The sequence below is a fragment of the Hakea prostrata genome, chromosome 9, assembly GCF_041222555.1.
Source record: "Hakea prostrata isolate BN-2017 chromosome 9, UWA_Hpros_2, whole genome shotgun sequence".
NCBI classification, from domain to species: domain Eukaryota; kingdom Viridiplantae; phylum Streptophyta; class Magnoliopsida; order Proteales; family Proteaceae; genus Hakea; species Hakea prostrata.
In genome coordinates, this window is record NC_142608.1 from 12,676,026 (window position 1) to 12,697,576 (window position 21,551).

The 21,551-nt window shown below is 37.8% G+C and overlaps 2 protein-coding genes across 3 annotated transcripts; one reads left to right on the top strand and one right to left on the bottom strand.

Annotated features, from left to right (window-relative positions):
• Positions 1 to 6,262: 6,262 nt before the first annotated feature.
• Positions 6,263 to 10,614, bottom strand: LOL2 (lsd one like 2). The gene is made up of 4 exons (XM_089168896.1): positions 10,503 to 10,614; positions 7,727 to 7,834; positions 7,395 to 7,504; positions 6,263 to 6,937 (listed from the first exon to the last, which is right to left on the bottom strand). The coding sequence occupies exons 1-4, from the start codon at positions 10,564 to 10,566 to the stop codon at positions 6,794 to 6,796; spliced, it is 426 nt and encodes a 141-aa protein (XP_089025022.1). The 5' UTR covers positions 10,567 to 10,614; the 3' UTR covers positions 6,263 to 6,793.
• Positions 10,615 to 10,834: 220 nt separating this feature from the next.
• Positions 10,835 to 12,553, top strand: DUO1 (myb-like HTH transcriptional regulator family protein). 2 transcript variants are annotated; one of them, XM_089169474.1, is made up of 3 exons: positions 10,835 to 11,205; positions 11,399 to 11,633; positions 12,040 to 12,553. In XM_089169474.1, exons 1-3 carry the CDS (start codon positions 10,892 to 10,894, stop codon positions 12,541 to 12,543), a joined length of 1,053 nt encoding a protein of 350 aa, XP_089025600.1. In that variant the 5' UTR covers positions 10,835 to 10,891; the 3' UTR covers positions 12,544 to 12,553. The 2 variants fall into 2 exon arrangements, 1 of the variants encoding a protein (XP_089025600.1); XR_016175684.1 differs by lacking the exon at positions 12,040 to 12,553 and having other exon boundaries at positions 11,136 to 11,205; positions 11,396 to 11,459.
• The last annotated feature ends 8,998 nt before the right edge of the window (positions 12,554 to 21,551 follow it).

Genomic DNA, 21,551 nt, shown 5'->3' on the forward strand with positions numbered 1-21,551 from the left:
CGACAATAGGGGAATTTTCTGCAAAACTAGCAAGAATTGTGTTATCAAATATTAGTAACCATGAATCCCTGTCAACATTTTCCCTTTAGTGGAAGTTTCATTGGAAACTACCAATACATCCAAAGTTTAAAATATTATTCTGGCATTTCTTAATGCAGGATTACCAACAAAGCTGACTCTTTCCAAATGGACAGAAACGAATCCAACATGTGAATTATGCAACAATAAGGAATAATCAATTTGGCATATTTTCATCTTGTGCGACTAGATAAAAACAATTTGGGTAGCAGGAACTTTGGGACTAAGATTTGAATTCATTGGAAGCACCTCTCTTCTAAACTTATGCAATTCCTTTCTAACGGAATATCATTTTGAAAATCATACTAAAATCTATTTTTTCTCTAATTTCATAATTACTTGTTATTTTATTTGGCTAGCAAGGAATGCAAAAATATATAACAATAAAATCTAAATCCTTCCCGCATAATTGATAATACAAATAGATGAATTAGGGATCTAAAAATTGCTACAAAAAATACTGAATGGACAAATAATGAAATAACACCCCAGAATACTTGTCTTAAATGTTCTTATTCAAACGGTAACTTTGGAAACTCACCAATGTTAATGTGTGAAGGTATATCTGATGAACTAAATGGAGATAGATGGAGTGTAGGATTGTTATGGGATGGAAAAATCAAAGATGTACAAAAAGGATGCACCACATTAGGACAACTGTTGAAGCACAACTAAAGCATATTTGGTGTGATTATTTACTAAGAGAAATCCTTACCACAGGAAAACGAACCACTCAATTATCTCCCACTATTTCCCCTATTTTGGAAATGGTGATACCAATCACATCCAAATTAGAAGTTTGTAGCTTAAAATAGGATGCAGCTAAAAATTGGCTTCTTAGTTTGTCAAATGAACATATAGGACTATATTGCAATGAGACCATGTCTCATTCTGGATGTAGCCACCAAGCTTGATTTCTATAAAATTTTATTTTTATCATAAAAAATAAAAATAAATAATAAATAATAAAAAAAGAGAGGCTCTTAGTGGAGATTTCAAAAAAAAAAAAAAAAACCCACCAAAACCCGAGTAAGAATTGCAAACTCGATTTGAAATCTACCTTGCACCTTCCTATTTGCAAAACCAGCAAAGTGAAGAACACTCTTACTATTTAAAATCCCATCTTCCCCTTTTCTTCTGTTAGGTTTTCATCCTCATCAAAACCTGCAAGAGTTAAAGATGAAGATCCAATATTTTCTTTTTGGTACTAAGAGAAAACAATTATGGGAGATTACAGGTTTCTTTAATCTTTCTAATATGGGATGATTTCACCCAACTGGGAGTGGACCCGACCATTGGTAACCCAGTGGGATATTGGTCGATCGCACGGATGGAAGGTTCTATCTACGCCGAATCTGTATGGCAACATCGCCCAGAACAGAAGGTCAATTCCAAAGATGATTAGGCGGGACAACCAACAGGGGGAGCCTGTCCAGGGCAGATTGGGGGGCCATTGTTAGGGAAGCCTGCCTGCAATCAAAAAGGTAATCTGCATACTATTTAAACAAAGACTCACCCCTCCGGTAAGACACGAACTCATTCTTATCAAACTCCTGTGTAGCTCTTACACAGGATCTTAACCTGATCACTGTCTGACTTAGCCATCGGAGGCGGTTACCCAGCAAATGAGCCGGCCCTCATCTAACCCTTCTTGCAGGACTCATCGTCTTTGGATACGGGGAAGTACTCAAATATTGGAGCAGTTTAGTTGGAACCAGGATCAGAACTGAGGCACATCACTTTCGCATCTACGTTTTCCCTACAAATGAGACTAAGAATCTAAAGAGAGAAATCTGAATTTTTCAGCAAAAATGAGGCCATAAAAGATAGATTAGAAGAAAACTCTAATTGCAAGTTGGAATTGCAACTCGTCAGCTTCCCAAACTCCTGTGACAATCCAACTTGCTACTTAAAAACCTACAATAACCAAAGCTGATCCGGACTATAAGATTAACTTGAAATTGAAGTTGATCCGCATATAAGATTGTAATGTAGTTTAGGGGTTTTGCTATCTTTTTACATGTATTTGGGACATGCATGTATCTTGTAGTGTCTTAGGGTTAGTTTGGTCATTTTGGTAGTTAGTATATATGTTCTCTTTGGTTCTAGGGTTACAACGTACACTTTATTTCTTTTAAGAGAGTTTGTTCATGTGAGAGAGAGGTTGCTCTCTTGTTCATGTGAGAAAGAGGTTGCTCTTTGGTTTGCAACTTGTGGTTTCGATTTCTCTTTAGATTAGCTCTCAAGGGTGATGGTGATGGAGTTTCTTGGCTGCATTGTGCGTGGAAGACATTGGTTATTGGTTGTTCTTCATTTGTGTTGAAGACTACAACACCTTCTCTGCGTCTCATTCACTTCATCTTTAGAATCCATCTCTCTTCATGACTGAGAACCTAAACAGCACCTTTCACCCTCTATCTCCTTCTCTGCGTCTCATTCACTTCATCTTTAGAATCCCTAAAAGTAAAATTCAGAAGTAAAGGTTAAAACAACAGAATCATCTCTTATGAATATCTTTTAGAAAAAATAAAATTAAAAGTAATAATACTAATATGCATACTTCAATTTTAACCACGTTAAAAATGTTTTAAAAAAAGAACCTCAACTGATCACCAAATGTAATAAATTCATATAAATGGTTTCCTCTAATGCTTCAGGGTTTGGCACTTGCATTGCCTAAGTACTTTCTCTTGCATAACCACAAGTTTTCTTTTGGGAGTAGAAATCAAAGAATGGTGCCAAACACAATTGAACAATGATTTCACAAATAATTGAAAGAATATGTAATGAACGTTTTTCTGTAAAGGTTGTTCACATCAAATGGTTGAGTGCATGCATTTCCTCAACCATTTGATGTCACACATTTTGTGAAGCTATAAACTTTTCATGTGTTAAAAAAGTTTTTTTTAAAAAAAAAACCCCTTAACTGATCACCAAATGTATAAATTCATATAAATTGTTTCCTCTAATGTTTCAGGGTTTGACACTTGCATTGCCTAAGTACTTTCTCTTGCATAACCACAAGCTTTCTTTTGGGAGTAGAAATCAAAGAATGGTGCCAAACACAATTGAACAATGATTTCACAAATAATTGAAAGAATATGTAATGAACGTTTTTCTGTAAAGGTTGTTCACATCAAATGCATGCATTTCCTCAACCATTTGATGTCACACATCTTGTGAAGCTATAAACTTTTCATGTGTTAAAAAAGTTAAAAAAAAAAAAAAAAAAACCCTCAACTGATCACCAAATGTAATAAATTCATATAAATTGTTTCCTCTAATGTTTCAGGGTTTGACACTTGCATTGCCTAAGTACTTTCTCTTGCATAACCTCAAGCTTTCTTTGGGAGTAGAAATCAAAGAATGGTGCCAAACACAATTGAACAATGATTTCACAAATAATTGAAAGATATGTAATGAACGTTTTCGAGGTTGTTCACATCAAATGCATGCATTTCCTCAACCATTTGTGTCACACTCTTGTGAGCTATAAACTTTTCATGTGTTAAAAAAGTTAAAAAAAAACCCTTAACTGATCACCAAATGTAATAAATTCATATAAATTGTTTCCTCTAATGTTTCAGGGTTTGACACTTGCATTGCCTAAGTACTTTCTCTTGCATAACCTCAAGCTTTCTTTTGGGAGTAGAAATCAAAGAATGGTGCCAAACACAATTGAACAATGATTTCACAAATAATTGAAAGAATATGTAATGAACGTTTTTCACATCAAATGCATGCATTTCCTCAACCACACTTGCATTGCCAAAGTACTTTCTCTTGCATAACCACAAGCTTTCTTTTGGGAGTAGAAATCAAAGAATGGTGCCAAACACAATTGAACAATGATTTCACAAATAATTGAAAGAATATGTAATGAACGTTTTTCACATCAAATGCATGCATTTCCTCAACCATTTGATGTCACACATCTTGTGGAGCGTGATGGTGATGGAGTTTCTTGTGCGCACCACGATTACATCCTCAAGAGAGTTTTTTTATATAATTAATGTTGCCGAATGGGTGCAAACCCAAGATCTCCCCTAGGGAGGTTGGGCCTTTAACCGCTTTATTAACCCATCATTGGCAACAAATCTTCTTTGTTCAAGGTGTATTCTAACCTTGTTGTTGATGTACTTCTTGGTTCATGCTTTGTGAGCTTGTGAGGGTAGATTCTTAAAGCTGTAATCCTTCTCTCTAATATTGATTAGTGCAATGCCTAATGAGTTTTAGCGCTCATCCTTGGATGTAGGTCTGTATGACTGAACCAAGTAAATATTGTGTCTCTCGTTCTTGTGTATTTTCTCTTTATTCCGCTACATATTAGGTGTTGTTTCTTAACAATCAAGACTATAAGATTAACCTGAAATTAAAGCTGATCCGCATATAAGATAAACCTTTTGTTAAAGCATTTGAATATTTTTGTTGTTTTTTTCATTCCTCCATTTCGATCCAAATGGATTTACCTCTCAAATGTGTGAATCGCAATATTAAAGATGAAGATGAAGATGAAGTGAAGAAGAAGCTTGAAGAACACAAGCGTGAAGAACCTACAAATGATTTGGAAAGGTAGAGAAACTTGGAAACCAAATCGGCTTTGGTAGATCCTCGGATTTCACCTTGTTGTAGGTTTCAAGTTGGGTTAAAACAAATGTTTCATCTTAGCCATCATATGGGCATCTTACACTCAAGCTTTATTGTGCACTCTCTAGGAGATATTCTCCCTAGAGAGGAGCCGAACCCATCAAGGAAACGTATGGGTTCCACTAATGTTTCTCCACCACATAATAAGGGTGGCAATTTCTGAATACTGACAAAATGAACCAGAAGTAGGATCTTTGCATGTTGAAAAAGCATCAAGGGAGTGCATACCTCTTCTACAATCCAGACTTGCATTTGACGTGGTGGCACCTATGATGCCAACATGGATGGACGTCACATGGACTCCATTAAATCTCAACCACACAAAAGAGCATGTATAGATTATACCAATTTCAATGAAGTAAAATGGTTTTTCCTATATTCTAAATTGAAATCATTCTTTTGTGTAGCTGAGATTTAATGGAGTCCACATGGCGTTCATCCAATACTGGCACTACAAGCACCACCATGTCAGATGCACCAGTCTAGCAAGATCCTAGTAGTTGAGTGTACATGGAACCAACATGGCCATATGCATTCAAATACCTTGCTCATCCCAATGCATGATTGTTCAATTGGTAAGATCAACACTTTTTAGTGAAGAGGTTGTGGGTTTGACTCTTGCTGTGACAGATGTAATATCCCCATCTCTATACATAAAGAGCTACCCCCACCCCCTCAAAAAAAAAAAAAAAAAACCAAAAAAAACCTTACTCGTCCTAAAGAGCTGTTTCAGAATTTTAGGGTTTTCCTCTTTCCTTTTTTTAGGTAAAAAATTCTAGGGTTGGTGGGGGGATGGCGGTAGAGGTGTTTATGGGGTTGCAACATGACACTTGTTCAAGCTTTTTTAAACCCAATCCCAGCCTTGAATGCTCATAGCATTTAAAAGTCTCTATTTGCCCAAATCAAATTTTCAACACACCCATTAAGTTGTGAAAATCCTTCCACACACTAAGAATCCATGGACCACCTGGGGAGAGAGGTTCTGTGTGATTCTCTTTTTCTGATGAGTATGAGCACTAAAACTAAAAAGGAGAAAAGTGCACAGAGTTGCGAACCTTTGCCTGAACTTAGTTAAGCAATTAGGACCTCCAGTGTCCAATTCCTACAGTGTAAACCAACGTCTGGTTCTTGTTAATTACCAAAAAACTAACTAGTAAAGTTATGAGTGAGATTGAAATCTCAACTATTACCAGTTTCACTACTATGCAGAACTTGGTCTCTCTGCAGGAAGTGCGACCTGTGCAGACATGCAGGGTCAATGAGAATATCTGTTAGCATCATGGGGCTGATCAAGATTTCTACTTTCCACGAATTTGTCATTTCCCTCCCCCTTTCTGTCCAAAAATTGAAAGTTTTCTCCGAAAATAAAATCCCTTCGAGAATTGTAGCACAGGAAGCCATGAATTCAAACAGATACCAATGTTCACCACTTCTGTATGAAATTTGATACCAGACAGCAAGAACTCATCCTTTCAGATTTCCTCATATAAAATAACATTCCTTGCAGCACACCAGACATGCTACACAGTCAACAGTCAAAAGTCAAGATTCTGATTTCACGACCCATGATACAAAATCAAGGTTGAGTCTCGGATTTCATGATCTCTAACTTAGGAAGATAAGATAAAAACACAATAATGCATTTAAACAACACTATATTATCAAATTCATAATTATTGACATCAAGAAAAAGGAAAAAGAAATTCACTAGGTAACTAACAACCAGATGGAAAGGGTTCCAAATATATTCCAACTATTTGTGATAGATGACCATACAATGCTAACTAGCCACCAAGTTGCAGCAGATTTCACACTGAAGTTCCTCTCGGAGTCTCTATCCATTTATACTCACTGCTGAAAGGCTGGATTGCTCTGTGAGATGGCCAATACTTCTGAAGGCTACCTCTCCAGACAGAGTGAAAGAAGGCAAAAGTGAAGAACAAGTGATCAATATCCTCCAGAGATCCCAAGAGAAATGTAGAAGCATCGGTCTGAAGTTCTATTGTTCCTCAAGAAATTTGAGCTTGCAGATTTGGTTCTAGCTCTTTCACTGACTGGTAAATGTGCTCTACTGAATAAGGGTTGGTGGTGGGGGAGGCTGGCCCTGTTGTACAGGAATTAGTGGTTGTGGGGGTTGGGCCTGTTGTACAGCAATTGGCAGCAGGGGAGGGAGGCCCTGTTGTACAGAGAGTGGGGGTCGTTGGTTGTGCACCTACAAGTACGGCAAAAAGTTAAAAGACATTAAGGAGAATATAATCCGGTGAGGAAGAAAAGGCAAAATATCCACATGTCATTCGCAAAGCTTGTTTTCCCATAGGAATAAAAAAAGTTGTTTCTCCCTTCAAAAGGAACAGAACTAAAAGATTTTAAAACTTCATTCAGAAAGTTTTGGGTTTTTTCCTATTTAAGGCAAACTACAGGGGAAGTGGGTGCAATTTTCCTAGTACTTCTAGTAGCATGTATGTTTGTAGCAAGTCCTCAGTCTTCTTTCCTTACCATGCCAAGCACACTGGCTCTCCAAGAACAGTTCCTCATAAGTTATAAAAAACATTTATAACAATGTCCTATTGTGGTTAATTCAATGATACACGCTGCACTGCCTTTCTGAAAATAATGTTATTCTGTAAAACATATAGGAATATATCCTTTGCAAGGGCCAATTTACTTACTCCAATGTCCGTCACAAAATTGCAAGAGGAACACCTGACAGATGGAGATCCATATGGGTACATCAGAAGCACAGAACAATGCCCACATTTAACCTGTCCAACCTGATGCGCTGTGGAAAGAAAATAAGTGTAAACATTTTCCCATATACTATTGACTATTTACTACAAATATATTTTTGCCAGAAACTCTAGCAGAAATATATAGAGGTTTCATTTTTTTTTCATTAGGAAACAAATAAAATCTCTAGAATTTTCTATTAAAAAATTACATAAAGATTGTTAATTAGCACAAAAGATAAGAATCTTAGGAGTGAAGTGTATAAATAGCAAACCTTCCAGAACTAGGTTGACAGTCTGACAGGAAGAGCATTCAATATATCTGGCTCCTAGTGGATAAGAAAGTAGACGGCGACAACTTCCACAAACCATCTGACCCATTTCTGCATCAAAATAATGTACACAAGCTGAGAAACTGCTGAAACAACCATGAATAGTTTTAGTTTTGTGCTGTGACCAAACAAAATGATTTCAGCTTATTTAGGTTTGTACTTTGCCCCATGCCATCAAATCACAGAGCACTTCTATGAGTTAAGCTAATTTCAATGAAATGACCAAATATTTTTTTGTTTTGGCCAACGTGGATAACTGAATTTCTTGGCTAATCTTGCTGACGTTTTGCATCATCTGAAACCATGATAGGTCTGGATTCAATGAAATATTCATGAGATACTACTAAAAATACTATCATCTTAAGCCACTTTGAGAGGGGAAAAAACAGTTTCAGAAAGACTTTTCCTAGACAATCCTACCTAACAATAAAACTAAAAACTCCAGGAAGAAAATTGTGCCAAGTCTAAGAAACTAACTAGGCCATGGAAATTTAACAAAGATATGTTTAAAACTAGAAACTCTATGAAGAAAATAGTGCTACAGTTTAAGAAAATAACTTGGCCACGGAAATTTAAACAAAAAATATTTATTATGTCCTTAGAGTTCTCAACCTTAAGATAAATCTTAAAGGGTTTATTGTTATTAAAAAAGAAATGGCGTTTGACAAGTTTTGAACATTTAGAAATCTAAGGGCACCAGACCAGGTTGTGTAGTATGGTCCAGGCCACTTACTCAACCTCCTGTACAATCTGCATGGGCATCTACATCCAGCACTTCTCCAATATAACTTTCAGTAAGTATTGCACAATCCAGAGGCCTTCATCATTGTTACTTATCAGATATTTGTCTCATCGTTTGAATATGAGTAAGTATTGCCCAGTGCAGAGGCCTTCATCATTGCTATGAATCAGATATTTATGTCTCAACATTTGAACCTAACAATTCTATACAACCCTCCTCAACCTCCTGCTCAATCTGCATGATCCCTATGAGCCCCTCATGGACATCCATAACCAGCACTGTTCCAATATGGCTCTCAATCAAGTATTGCTAGTCCATCGAAGACAATCATAGCTATGAATCAGAACTTTATGTCTCATGATTTGAATGTGACAATCATATCCAACATCCCCCCCGCCCCCCCCCCCCAAAAAAAGGAAAGAAAAGAAAGTGACCAGAGATTGAGAACTAAAGGAAGAAAAGTAACTGTATATTACAGAGGGAATTACAGTCATTATAGTTTAGTATTCAACTGGGATGCTGAGACTGAACTGATTTACTAGACAACCCAGCTAAAGAAATAAAATCTTTTCCTTTTCGGGGCCGTTCATTCGATTCTAAAGATTCAAAGAAAATGCCTACGTTTTCATTAGCAAATCCACCACACAAGTTGTGTGGATCTAAAAACTCCCATTTTTTCTCAGATATTTATTAGTTCTTGTTTGAATTTTGTGAAATGCATGATGATAGGATGAGATGGGTGGTTTTGTGCATCACAGGAGCAGAGGAGGAAGTTAACCAAAGTTGGGGAGGCATCCACATGAGTATAGGGATCTCTTGGCAGCATTCTGAGTAACTACCCAGACCTTCTACTGGAGGATGGCAACCGTGTAGACCCATGGACCAACGATGTAGCAGAATACAACGATTGGGCTATATAGCATGTGGATACCTATCCCATCTTATGGGTTTATTTAAGTTCTCAAGAAGCATGTATTTAGCCCATAATTGTGGATCTATTCATGGCTATCAAATTCTGACCAAAATGGCCATCACACCAGCATATTATGAGGAGTGGGGGGGGGAACTTGCTAGCATCCTATTTTTACACCAAGGGAAGATGCAGATGCCAAAAAGGTCAAGAGTTTCAAGCAACTTAATCACAAATTGTTAGTTCACCACAAAAATGAGATGCACTAGGAAGAAGTCTCAGCATGATGGGTAGCCAGTTCTGCTGTCCCCCCCCCCCCCCCCCCCCCCAAAAAAAAAAAAAAATTAGAATAGAGGCTTTAAGGATGCTAGCTTACTAAATTGTTGAGCTTTCTTAAGTGCCAATCTAATCCACAGTTATCAGCTCCATTGCAAGCAGCCTAAAATGCAATGGATAGTCGAAGTTTTCCCGATTTCCACTTTGAAAACCCATGCTGTCTTCCACACCCCCCGGGCCCAACCCAAAAACAAAAAGCCCCCTCAAAACCTCACCCTGAAAAGATTAATCATAAGAATTGCAAACCCTTTTCATTCATGATAAAGTACGCAAGATGATAAAACAGATTCCTGGAACAAGTTTAATACAAGAGCATATCTCAGCCTCTGTATTTTAGTTATCTATCAATAAAATTTCAGGCGCTGCCGCAGGTCCCAGATAATATTCGCGCCGGCGGTGGGTGGGAGGCAAGTAGAAAAGCCAACTGCTGCCCTTACTACCCTGAAATCGTCATTATGAGTAATGGGCTACTCAGCGAACCACAGTTTGAACTATCAAAAAGTAGAACTTGCATTGCCATGGGAAACTCACAGGCACTGGGAATTGCATTAGCCACCTTTAATTTACTCTCATTTTCAAGGTTATTGAGAGATATAAAAATTTTTAAAAATTTTTTTAAATCAACCACAACTTCCCTCGAATTATCGAGATAAACTCAGAGCAATCAAAGATTGAAATCAAACAAATGAAAGAATTACGATAGAAACAGAGAGAGGGAAAAGGAAACTCACGAGGTTGTGAAGGGATGATGGGCCTCAATCCTAGCTGAGCTCCTTCAGTTTGACGGCTCTCCATTTTTGTTCCTTTCGAAACTCTCTTTCTTCGGCTTCCTCGTTTCACATACACAGAGAGAGAGAGGAGAGAGAGAGAGAGACCACGTGTGCAAAAGCTTCCCTGGTGTGCAAAGGCTACCCTTTAAGAAATTAAGGGAACAGATCAAGGGCATTTTGGTAACATTGGCGTGTTTTTGAAATGGAGAGAAGATTGTGGAGTTGTGGCCTTGTGGGCGTTGGCCGTTGAGTTCGTGGTAAGTGGATAGGCCTCTCTCCTCCTAACCGTCATTTTCAAATATTCTCTGAAAGATATACAAATTGGTGAGGAAACACACTGAGATTTCAGTATGACTGTCTTCTTCTTCGTTGATATCAATTGTCAGAGATTGAAATTGAAAAAGAAACCAGAGAAGACCGTGAGAAAAAGAAATCTGGATTTTCGACGGAAGGCTAGAGTCCCTGGAATGGAAAAACGCAAGGATGACATGATGATGATAAGGAAAGGGCCATGGATGGCAGAGGAAGACGAGATACTGAAAGATTATGTAAAAAAGTATGGCCCCAGAGATTGGAGCTCCATTCGATCCAAAGGTCTTTTGCCACGGACAGGAAAATCTTGTCGATTGAGATGGGTTAACAAGCTTAAACCCGACTTGAAAACGTAAGCATTACCAATTCTTTTCTTACTTGGATGATGGATGATAAATTCTGTGCTTGTTCAGTGTTTGATCAAATGCTTCAGAAATGTTCATTGCTTGTTTCCTTTGCATCTCTGAGTAGTTCTTGTTTTCTACTGGATTTGCATAAGCTGATCAACAATTTCTTTTTTTTTAAAACATGAAAATTACAAGTAGTGGGTGCAAATTTTCGGTTGAAGAAGAAAGGGTTGTGATTGATCTGCAAGCAAAATTCGGGAACAAATGGGCAAGAATTGCAACGTATTTGCCAGGAAGAACAGATAATGATGTGAAGAACTTTTGGAGTACAAGGAAGAAGAGGCTGGGAAGAATTCGACAGACATCACCTACAAACAAATCACAAAAGAAGATAGAGAAATCTTCAGTTCCTTTTGAAGCACATATTTTGGAGGTATGATTGGAAGAACTCATATTCGTTTCCCCCATTATTTTCATATGGGCCTGTCTCTCTCAAATAATGCAAGCAAATATTCAAAGAAAGTTAGCGATTTAATTGAGATATTCAGATGATGATAGTGTGTGTGATTCGGGTACTGCTTTTAGTGTGCAGACGAACTACAACCTTCTAGTCCAGAAATTGAATGCATTTTTTTACACATATACATGACTTCTGCTAGTGATTCTTTATCCCACTCATGAAATTTTGATTGTCATCTTGGTCTATATCTTCTGTGCAATTGCTTTTTACTCGCGACATATATGATTTGCTAATTTGGAACTTAGTTTTTCGCATTACACTCTGTTCTTCTTCACTGCTTCTCCTGTGCAGTCAAATTTTGCATTTTTGTTGATTTCAGGGGCCCAGTTTCAGTGTAGTTTCATCAAACGGAGACGAATCATCCTCCAGCGATCGATCTGGTTCACGTCCGAATGTGGAAAACTTGGAAGGAATAAAGATGGAACCTATACCAGAAATGACAAACACAGACTTTCTTCATCTGGAGACAAACCTTCCTCTGCTTGAGTTTATGCCAGTTGACAAGAAACCCTACTGCGATCCCTTAAACCAATTTCCTTTCCCACCACTCCCTGAACAATCCATGGATCTTCCACTGTTGCCTGAAGAACAAGAAATCATACCTGGACTCTCAGACACGAATTTCTTGGGTGTTTTTCCACAAGGTCTTCATTGCCCAGTTGGAATGCCATATTTTGGGTTTGATGGCACTTATCAGATTAGCGGAAAGCGTGAGAGAGACAATCCTGTGATTCCAGAAAACGGCTTTGAGGACTTACCTGCTGATATGTTTGATTACATTGACCAGCTTCGAAGCTCTCCTACAAGCTCACCTGGGCAGTGATTTGATTCACAAAAAAGGCTTTTTACTTGGATATATATATGTATATGTTTGCATAGTATTTTTTTATATTCAGAAACCAACCCCAATTCCTCAAACTTGTGGAAAAATGACTAATTTTTGTTATCTTTTGTGGATTCAGAATCTGTATGTTGGTGGTAATGTGGTGTTAGCATTTTGCCATAGTTTTCTTTACTCAACTTTCCACATTGTGAAAATCACCATATTGACATTAGCATCTTCTTCTGATAAAAAAGAGTGCCATAATGTGAATCAGTATGGATCAACAGTGAAATGGGCTCAAATGATAAAACAAATGAAACTCCACAATGTTGCTCAAAGTCACTATCTTAACTGTTGAAAGAGTGCAAATTTCCATTGATTTTTTGAATATGCCACTACATTCCGATCACTAAGACTAACATCCACGAATCACTAGGACCAAATCCATCCTAATAAATTAGTGGTTTGTCCAACTCCAGTTCCTAGTGGAATGGTTCTGGTTCCATTTTCAATTTTGGTTCAAAATTTGACACCCTTAATCTCACTGTTATGAATAGAATCAATTATGACTCGGGATTAACCTAGGCCGATGCCGGTCCAATACGATAATATTTGGATGCATTGCATCAATTGCCCAATGTCCTGCCTGATCCCCCAAGTGAACCGGTTTTCTCCTCTTCCAAAAAAAATTGAGTTGTGATAGAATCTCAACCATTGGATTAAAATGGGCATTTGATTCTAATCAGAGATATAAGATCCAGACACGCACATTCTCTACCGCATGCATTTTTTCATATAAAAAGGCAGTTCCAAACCAAAATAAAAGAAGATTAAAAAAAAAAAAAAAGGGGAGACAATTATTTGGTCATCAAATATACAACCATGCAACTCTAGGGATGATATTGCTAAGATCTTGTGGAGGACAAAGTAAATCAACATGAAATTCATACGAGAAGGTTATGTATTTTTGATAATATATCAACACAATTTTAATCTCTCTATGTATAAGTGCAAAATTAATAAAGCATTCCTTCAGTATCCTTTAAATGTTCTCGAAAGTATATTTCTTTGTTGATGTGCTTTATGGATAACTCCAAGTTGTAATATATCTTTATTTTGGTGCAACCCATTTGCGGACCAATATTAAGTCCATCTCCTTGTAGATGTGTGTTGTGTGTCCCAACATCACATCATATGGTTGAAATCCATTTATAAGTCACATCAAAGGGTTGATTGATGTGACTGATAAATAGATTTTAATCATTTGATGTGATGTTAGGATACATGATACATATCTACAAGGAAATGGATGGTCCATTTCTGACAAGGAAATGGACCTGATTAATTTCCGCCCATTTGCTACTAATATCATACATCTCTTTATCACTTCTAGCTCTAACTCTAAGGCGCCTCCGTCAGGATCTACACCGTCAACAAGAGAATACAGAAGTCTTCCTTCATTATCTCACGCTATGATTCCATATCTAAGTTACTAGTACAGTTGAATGTAAATTTAATGATATCAAATAGTTTACAAGACATTCATTTGTCATGAGTAATAAAAGAATAGACATTATGAGCATGTTAATTGTTTATAACTTAGTGTCTAAAATTATCATCCTATTTTATTTTCATTTCTTCTATCGGGAGAGAAAATAAATATGGTGAAGAAAATTCAAATGACAAGATTGAGACATTGAAGGAAACCAATGAGGTAATAATAATTGTAAATCTTGTAAGATTTTCATTCAATGTTTTTTTTTCTTATTTCATTTTTGTGGCTCAAAAGTCTAAGCAAATTGAGTTGAAGAACACCAAAACCATGACCATTAAAACCTCAGGACTCTCACATCCTTACGAAGTATTATCTTTGCTTGCACTTTTCTTACCTATGTTATCTCACAGAGACTATTTATAGGAAAACATAAAACCCAATCCCCATATGATTATAATTCTACAGCTATGCAAGTAATCATACTATAATATAAAAATGCGTACTTTTGTTCATGGGAAATCTTTTGTTGGATAAAATTATCCTATTTTTTCATATGGTTATTTAGGGTTAGTTATTCTAATTGTCTTATAAGGTAAATTTGTCAAATTATATCTTTAATAATTTTGTCATATTTCTTTCTTATAATGTCTTCTTATATAACTAATATAACTAATAGCGGATAGGTAATCAAATTTTTTTACTTGGCAAAAATGTCAAAGGAGTCCTCACATCCCTCACTTTTATCTCGGCTTTCTTTTCTCATCACGCACGCCTCTCATCTTGTAACCGTCATCTTAAGATTAAGGTTTAACGTATCGGTATCGAGTATCGTATCGGTCAGGTGATTTTAAGAGACGTATCGTCCGTATCTTGAGTATTGTATCGCTCTGGCTAATGTATTTTAGTGTAATTCAATGGAGAGATGTCCGGCTGGGTCAAATATGGATATGTATCGGCTAGTATCATATGGTATCGTGGGATACTTTAAACCTTGCTTACGATTACTCTTTTCTCGCCTTTCCGTTCACACAGTAGTTCTTTACTTTACTTCTTATGCTATTCTTTTCTTGGATCATCGTTCCCTTCACAAATGCACTTCTCTTCGCGCAACATTCATAGCCCCTATAGCCCAGAGGATCCTAACAAGCCCATTCTCATTTTCCATGTTCGATACATGGCAGCATTGGAGAGAATCTCCTCCCCGTGTTGGTCCTGTCAATGATAGCATAACGTCCATCATTTCTTCTGACGATTTAAAGTTTTGATGGCAAGAACATCAGCTCAAGGAGTTAAGATGAGTGAATGGCAAATCCAATTTAGATTTCTCTAACCAACTGAAGGTACTTTTCCGTTCGAATCTGGAAGTTCCCTTTTCCAAAAGAAACTATTATGATTTTAGAGGTTCATATTGATGAAGGATATTAGAAATATAAGAAATATAGGAATGGAATGAAGATTTTCTCAAATTGTTAATATTCTAGTTTAATTCTAGCATGTTATAAAATAAAGAGAAAATATATTAGATACAAAGAAGAAAGACAAGATGAGTTCAATCAGAACTAATTCATTCAGTTGAGTGCATTACATATTTATAGTAGAAGGAGCATCTACTCTGATATGGAAATATAATATATGATTCTTGCACACAATAAGATATTCTTGATATGGAAAGATAGATTGCCGCCCAAGATAGAAGGTGCATAGAATGGAAATATTGACTGCCAATATTGTGTAATGAGATGGTTGTGATCTTCACCAATATTACATCATGAGGTAATTGAGATCTTCAATTGGAAGTACAATCTCTTTGGGGTAATGGACATCCATAATAAATATTATTTATAACACTCCCCTTTGGATGTCCATCAATAGATAATGTACCTCGTTAAAACCTTACTAAGAAAAACTCTGTGGGAAAAAAATCTTAGTGAAGGAAAAAGAGTATACATATCTAAATAATACTTATTGGTAGCTGCCTCATTAAAAACCTTACCGGGAAAACTCGGTGGGACAAAACCTTGGTTAAGGGAAAAAGAGTGCAGCACGTATTTTACTCCCCCTGATGATAACATCATTGAGTATCTTTGAATACGTACACTTGAAGTAGGCAACGCCTCAATAAATAAACCTGTCAAGTTATCACTTGAACGAATTCAATGAACATATATTTCACCATTTCATTGAAGATAAAGAGTGAAGAAGAATTTCGGTGAAATATGCTTCGTTCTATCTTCTTTGATGTATCATCCCTTCAATTGAGCTTTGCATGCAGGATAATCTTCATATAATATTGTTGAAATTCCTTCTTCTAGTAGAAGACTGCATGCTTCATGAATGTGTTGTATCATTGATCTTAACTAAATATAAAATAGCTAACATTCACTTGAAAATAAATAGCATGTTTGAGATCTAGTTTTATGTAGATCAGATAAATATCATGCATCTGCAAAACTAGTAAGTTGATATCCACATTCATAAAATAATATCATGTCAATAATTTCTCAAATATACTGAAATATATGTTTTATAACATTTCAGTGTCTTCGTATTGGAGAATAAATAAATCTTGTTAATACACTTATAGAAAATGCTACATCCGATTGTGTATTATCAACAAGATACATTAATGCCCCAATTGCACTAAGATATGGTACTTCAGGACCAAGAAATTCTCCACTGTTTTCTTGGGGTCGAAATGAATCTTTCTTTATATTGAGCGATCTCACAACCATTGGGGTACTCAATGGATGTATTATATCTAGATAAAATCTCTTTAAAATATTATCTATATAAGTTGATTGATGAACAAATATTTCATTCGTCAAATGCTCAATTTACAAATCAAGACAAAACATTGTCTTTTCAAGATTTTCATTTCAACTTTCTTAAAATAATCTACTGCTTTTGGAAACTCTTTAGGAGTTTTGATGATATTTAAATCATCATCATATATACTTACTAAAATTAGATCCATATCCTTTAATAAAGGCACAACAATAAATTGGATCATTTTTATGCTTTTCATTTAGTATGTTGGTAATACATCAAAAGTAATTCAATTCAATTAATTGATGGGGAAAAAATTCCTTACCTGGATTTGCTTTCCCTTACTTGAAGTATTCGCAGCGGAAGTCTAGATCCACGTTCTCGTTCCACCACCAAAGATTTACCTGCGAGATTCCACAATCACTGGGAAATGGAATAATATCCACAACCCAAATGCCGTGGATTAATGGAATGAAGATCAAAAACTAGGAAAGAAAAATTTCTAAGCCTGCGATTCTAAGAGAGAGGGAGAGAGAGATGGAGCCGCCGTTTCTCAGAGATTCGCTCGTGCGAATGAATCACTCAGTTACTTGCTCACTAATGCAGTGGTTACCAAAATATATAACCCTATTTTGTAACCTCCCTAATAGTGAGTTTCCAATATTGCCCTTGGGCATTTAATTTATTAATCAAATTAATAAATTCCAACAGCTCTCACTTGCACAAGGGCAAGTGTTAATCTTTCAATGTGTCCCAGACACACTTGTATATCCCAGATATACACATTCAATCTCTCTGCTATGTATCCCGATACATAGACCTCTTGTGTCCCGGACACACATGCATATCCCGGATATACATATATATTGATCTCTTCACTATGTATCCCGGATACATAGACCACCGTGTCCCAGACACTAATATCCACAAGTCATCTGCAAAATGGGTTGTGCGACCGGTGATATACACACGCGTGAGCCCCAAACTAGAGACCTTCCCGAAGGCCATAATGGCACATCACTCATAGAAACAAATCAAATAAGCATTAGTATAACACAGTGTCCTAGGTTTATTCAAACTCACCAGACTAAAGGTATCTCGATCCCTTTGAGAGATCACCTTCTTGTCCTTAAAATGTTCACTACTGTAACACATACAGTTGGCGCCAGCAAACACTTTTTAGGGTGCAGTTGAATCAAACCTTTCCTTTCGCCCCTGACCATCACTACACTTAGGATTGACTCCTTTCCCGTAGTGCCCCTTTAGGTCGAATCTATCATGACCATAGGTAACACCCCAAAGTAGCCACATCAACCCTTTGTTTCATGATGTCGTCAAAAGTCACTAAGAACACTAATGGACCATAAGGTCCAGGACTCACACAATGAGAGGAGCGGGATCCATCCTCTCATTTCCAATGATCGCTAAGCACACATAGTATGATATATGTGCTATGGTGGAGCATTCTATATACAATAGAATGTATGTCCATCTCAACACCATACAGGTCTTAGTCTAGTCGCAACCTCTTGCGCCTAACTCGAGTTTCTTTATTGTCGCCACCCTAGCGCCACATAAAGTACTCGCACTGCTCTTATAGGCAACATGAATAGTGGGAACATTCATGTCGATTCTCTTCACAATAGAGAAACTCATCTTGATTCCAAATCAAGGCGACATCATGATTATGAATTGACCTACACAAAGTCATTCACAATCCGTCTCATCTCTGCTCGCCTCCAAGGCGCCGGCGATGCTCGTGTGAGTGAGCCATTCTCTCGCCTATTGACATATCTTGTTTTATGCTAGAAGAAACACAATCACACAGAAAGTGAATAAGACTAAATGCTGGAATGAACTCATATTACTCATTAATAAGAAAGTCTCAGTACAAAAATAAGTCACAATCTCATAAGCCCAAGGATTTTATATGAGAAACAAAAACATCCTTGGCTATAGGTTTGGTAAGAGGGTCAGCTACCATCTGACTAGTAGATATGTGCTTAAGTACAACTTTCTTCCTTGATTTAATGTTTCTAACAAAGTGATATCTCAACTGTATATGTTTGGTCTTCCCATGATACTTGGGGTCATTGACATAGCTAAGAGCTGCCGTACTATCACAGTAGACAAGGGCAGCCTCTTTGGATGTCATCACAATCCCAGTATGTCGAAGGAATCTTCTCAACCAAACAGCCTCTTGAACCGCAGCTGAGCATGCCACATACTCTGCTTCCATGGTCGAGAGGGATATACAAGCCTGCTTCTTGCTACACCACGAAATGGCCCCGCCATTCAGCAAGAAAGCATATCCAGAGGTTGATTTGCGCTCATCGATGTCTCCAGCCCAGTCGACATCACTATAGCCAACTAAGCGCAAATCCGATCCTTGGTAACACAACATGTAGTTACTCGTTCCTCTGAGATATCTCAATATCCTCTTGACTGCTTTCCAGTGCTTTATGCTTGGGTTTGATTGGTACCGACTTACCAAACTCACTGCATAACAAATATCCGGCCTAGTACACATCATAGCGTACATAAGGCTACCCACTGCACTGGAATATGGAACTCTTTCCATCTTGGTTTTCTCCTCTGGAGTCTTAGGACCCATATCAAGGCTCAAATGCAAACCCTTCTCCACTGGAGTATCAATTGGTTTCGTTTGCATCTGTATCTCGTCAAGACATTGTCAATATAGGTCTCTTGAGATAAACCCAGTAATCTCTTTTGCCTATTTTTGACAATCTTGACACCAAGCACATAGCTTGCTTCACCCATGTCCTTCATATCAAATACGGAGGACAACCATTTCTTAATGGTTTCCAATAGCTCCTTGCTATTACTAGCCATAAGTATGTCATCTACGTACGATGTCGAATGACATAATTATTATCAGATCTCTTGGTGTAAACACAGTGGTATTCCTCAAGCATGGAAAAACCATTTCCATCATAGCTTTGGCGCACATTCCACTGTCTAGATGCTTGCTTTAAGCCATATTGGACTTCTTAGCTTGCACACTTTGCGCTCAAGTCCATGTGCTTCAAAGCCTTGAGGTTGATCCATATAGATCTCTTCCTCAAGTTCTCCATTGAGAAAGCGTTTTTACATCCATCCGATAAAGCTCCAAGTCCAACTGAGCAACAATGGCTAGTATGAGGCGAATTGACAAACCTAACCACGGGGAAAGTTTCCTCATAATCACGCCCTCTCGTTGGGTGTAGCCCTTAGCCACTAAACGAGCCTTGAATCTCTCAATAGATCCATCCCCTTTCTTTTGATCTTGAGAACCCACTTGTTCCCAATTGCCTTTCGGCTCCAAGTCAACCAAGTCCCAGCATGTTAACTTTCATCGACTCCAACTCTTCCTTTATTGCTTTTAACCATTCCTTTGGCTTGACCCCGCAAGAGCTTCCTGCATGCTCTTTGGTTCATGCTCATCGCTGAAATCACCTCACGGTCGATCTCTTCAGGAGTTACCATGTAGGCTTCATCCTCTATGTCAAACTCCACTAGCCCCCCCACTACGCCGTGCATGTCGTTGCTCATCTCTGGTAGCTATCACATCTGCCTCCCACTCCCACTAGGATCTTCGGATGAACCCCTTCATTATCCATCATCCCTGGGTGACAAGACCACTATCTTGTATCTCAAAATTCCGTGATTCTTTGTTAACTCCTGAAAGAGATGGAAAATCATTCTCCAAGAATGTTGCATCCCTAGACTCAGTTCCGTTCTCCTCTCACTCTCATCTAGTCCAATGAAGCATGGCCCTTTGAGGGTTCGTATCTCACAAAGATACACTTTCTTCCTCTGGTCCAGCTTTCCATATTGGTGAGAAGTAGAGTGAACATATCTCCACTCCCCATGCCGCGTAACTCAATCTCTTCCTTCCGGTCCACAACTCTTGGTGTGAGGAACCTTTGGTTGACTCTGTTGGGATATAGGCCCTCACAAGCATCTCCCCAATAAGAGATGGGTGATTTGCCTCCCATCATGGATCTCCCATGTCTAGCGGTTCTATTCCTCCTCTCACCCCCATTTTTTTTCCCTGAATAGTAGTTGTCTGATATCCCTTTTCATCACTAACCCTTTGACATTCGAGTCTCTCTTCCTCTATCCGTTCTTTTTATCCTTTTATCTACGATTCTCAACCAGCTCTGTTTCTTAAACATTCCGCTTCCTTATTTGATAAATGTGACCATACCTTGTATAGTCATCTATGAATGTGATGATATTTCCTTTTCTAGTATGCACTTCTTCCACACCTCTGGATAGTTCTGGAAGAGGCTCTGCCCTTTTAAATGTTTTCTAGTTTTTTCCTACTAGACATGACTCCGTTCTCTTACCTTCCTGGACCTTCTCTTGCCCCTGTTCATCCTATCTCCAATATTCTTAGTCTCTCCACAATTGAACATCACCTATCTTCCGCCTCTGATTAATGATAATCTTGTATCCAATACATGCCATTCAGAAACCATAACCATAACGTTCACCCTCCCTTTGTTTTCAAATACAACTCTCCTTCTCTCCCTCTTGTTTCTGTTCCCACCTCTATTACTTTGCCTAGACCCGAGGTTGCTCTCTCCTTCTTGCGCTTGCCCCCCTTCGTGCTTGCTTCGCAGCAACTATTTCATGTGGGACATCGCCAACATCCGATCCTCCTCTAGCTCGGTGCTTCCTTGATCAATGTCTTGACCTCATCAACATGAGTCAGAAGATCTTCATATGCTCCCAAGACTTG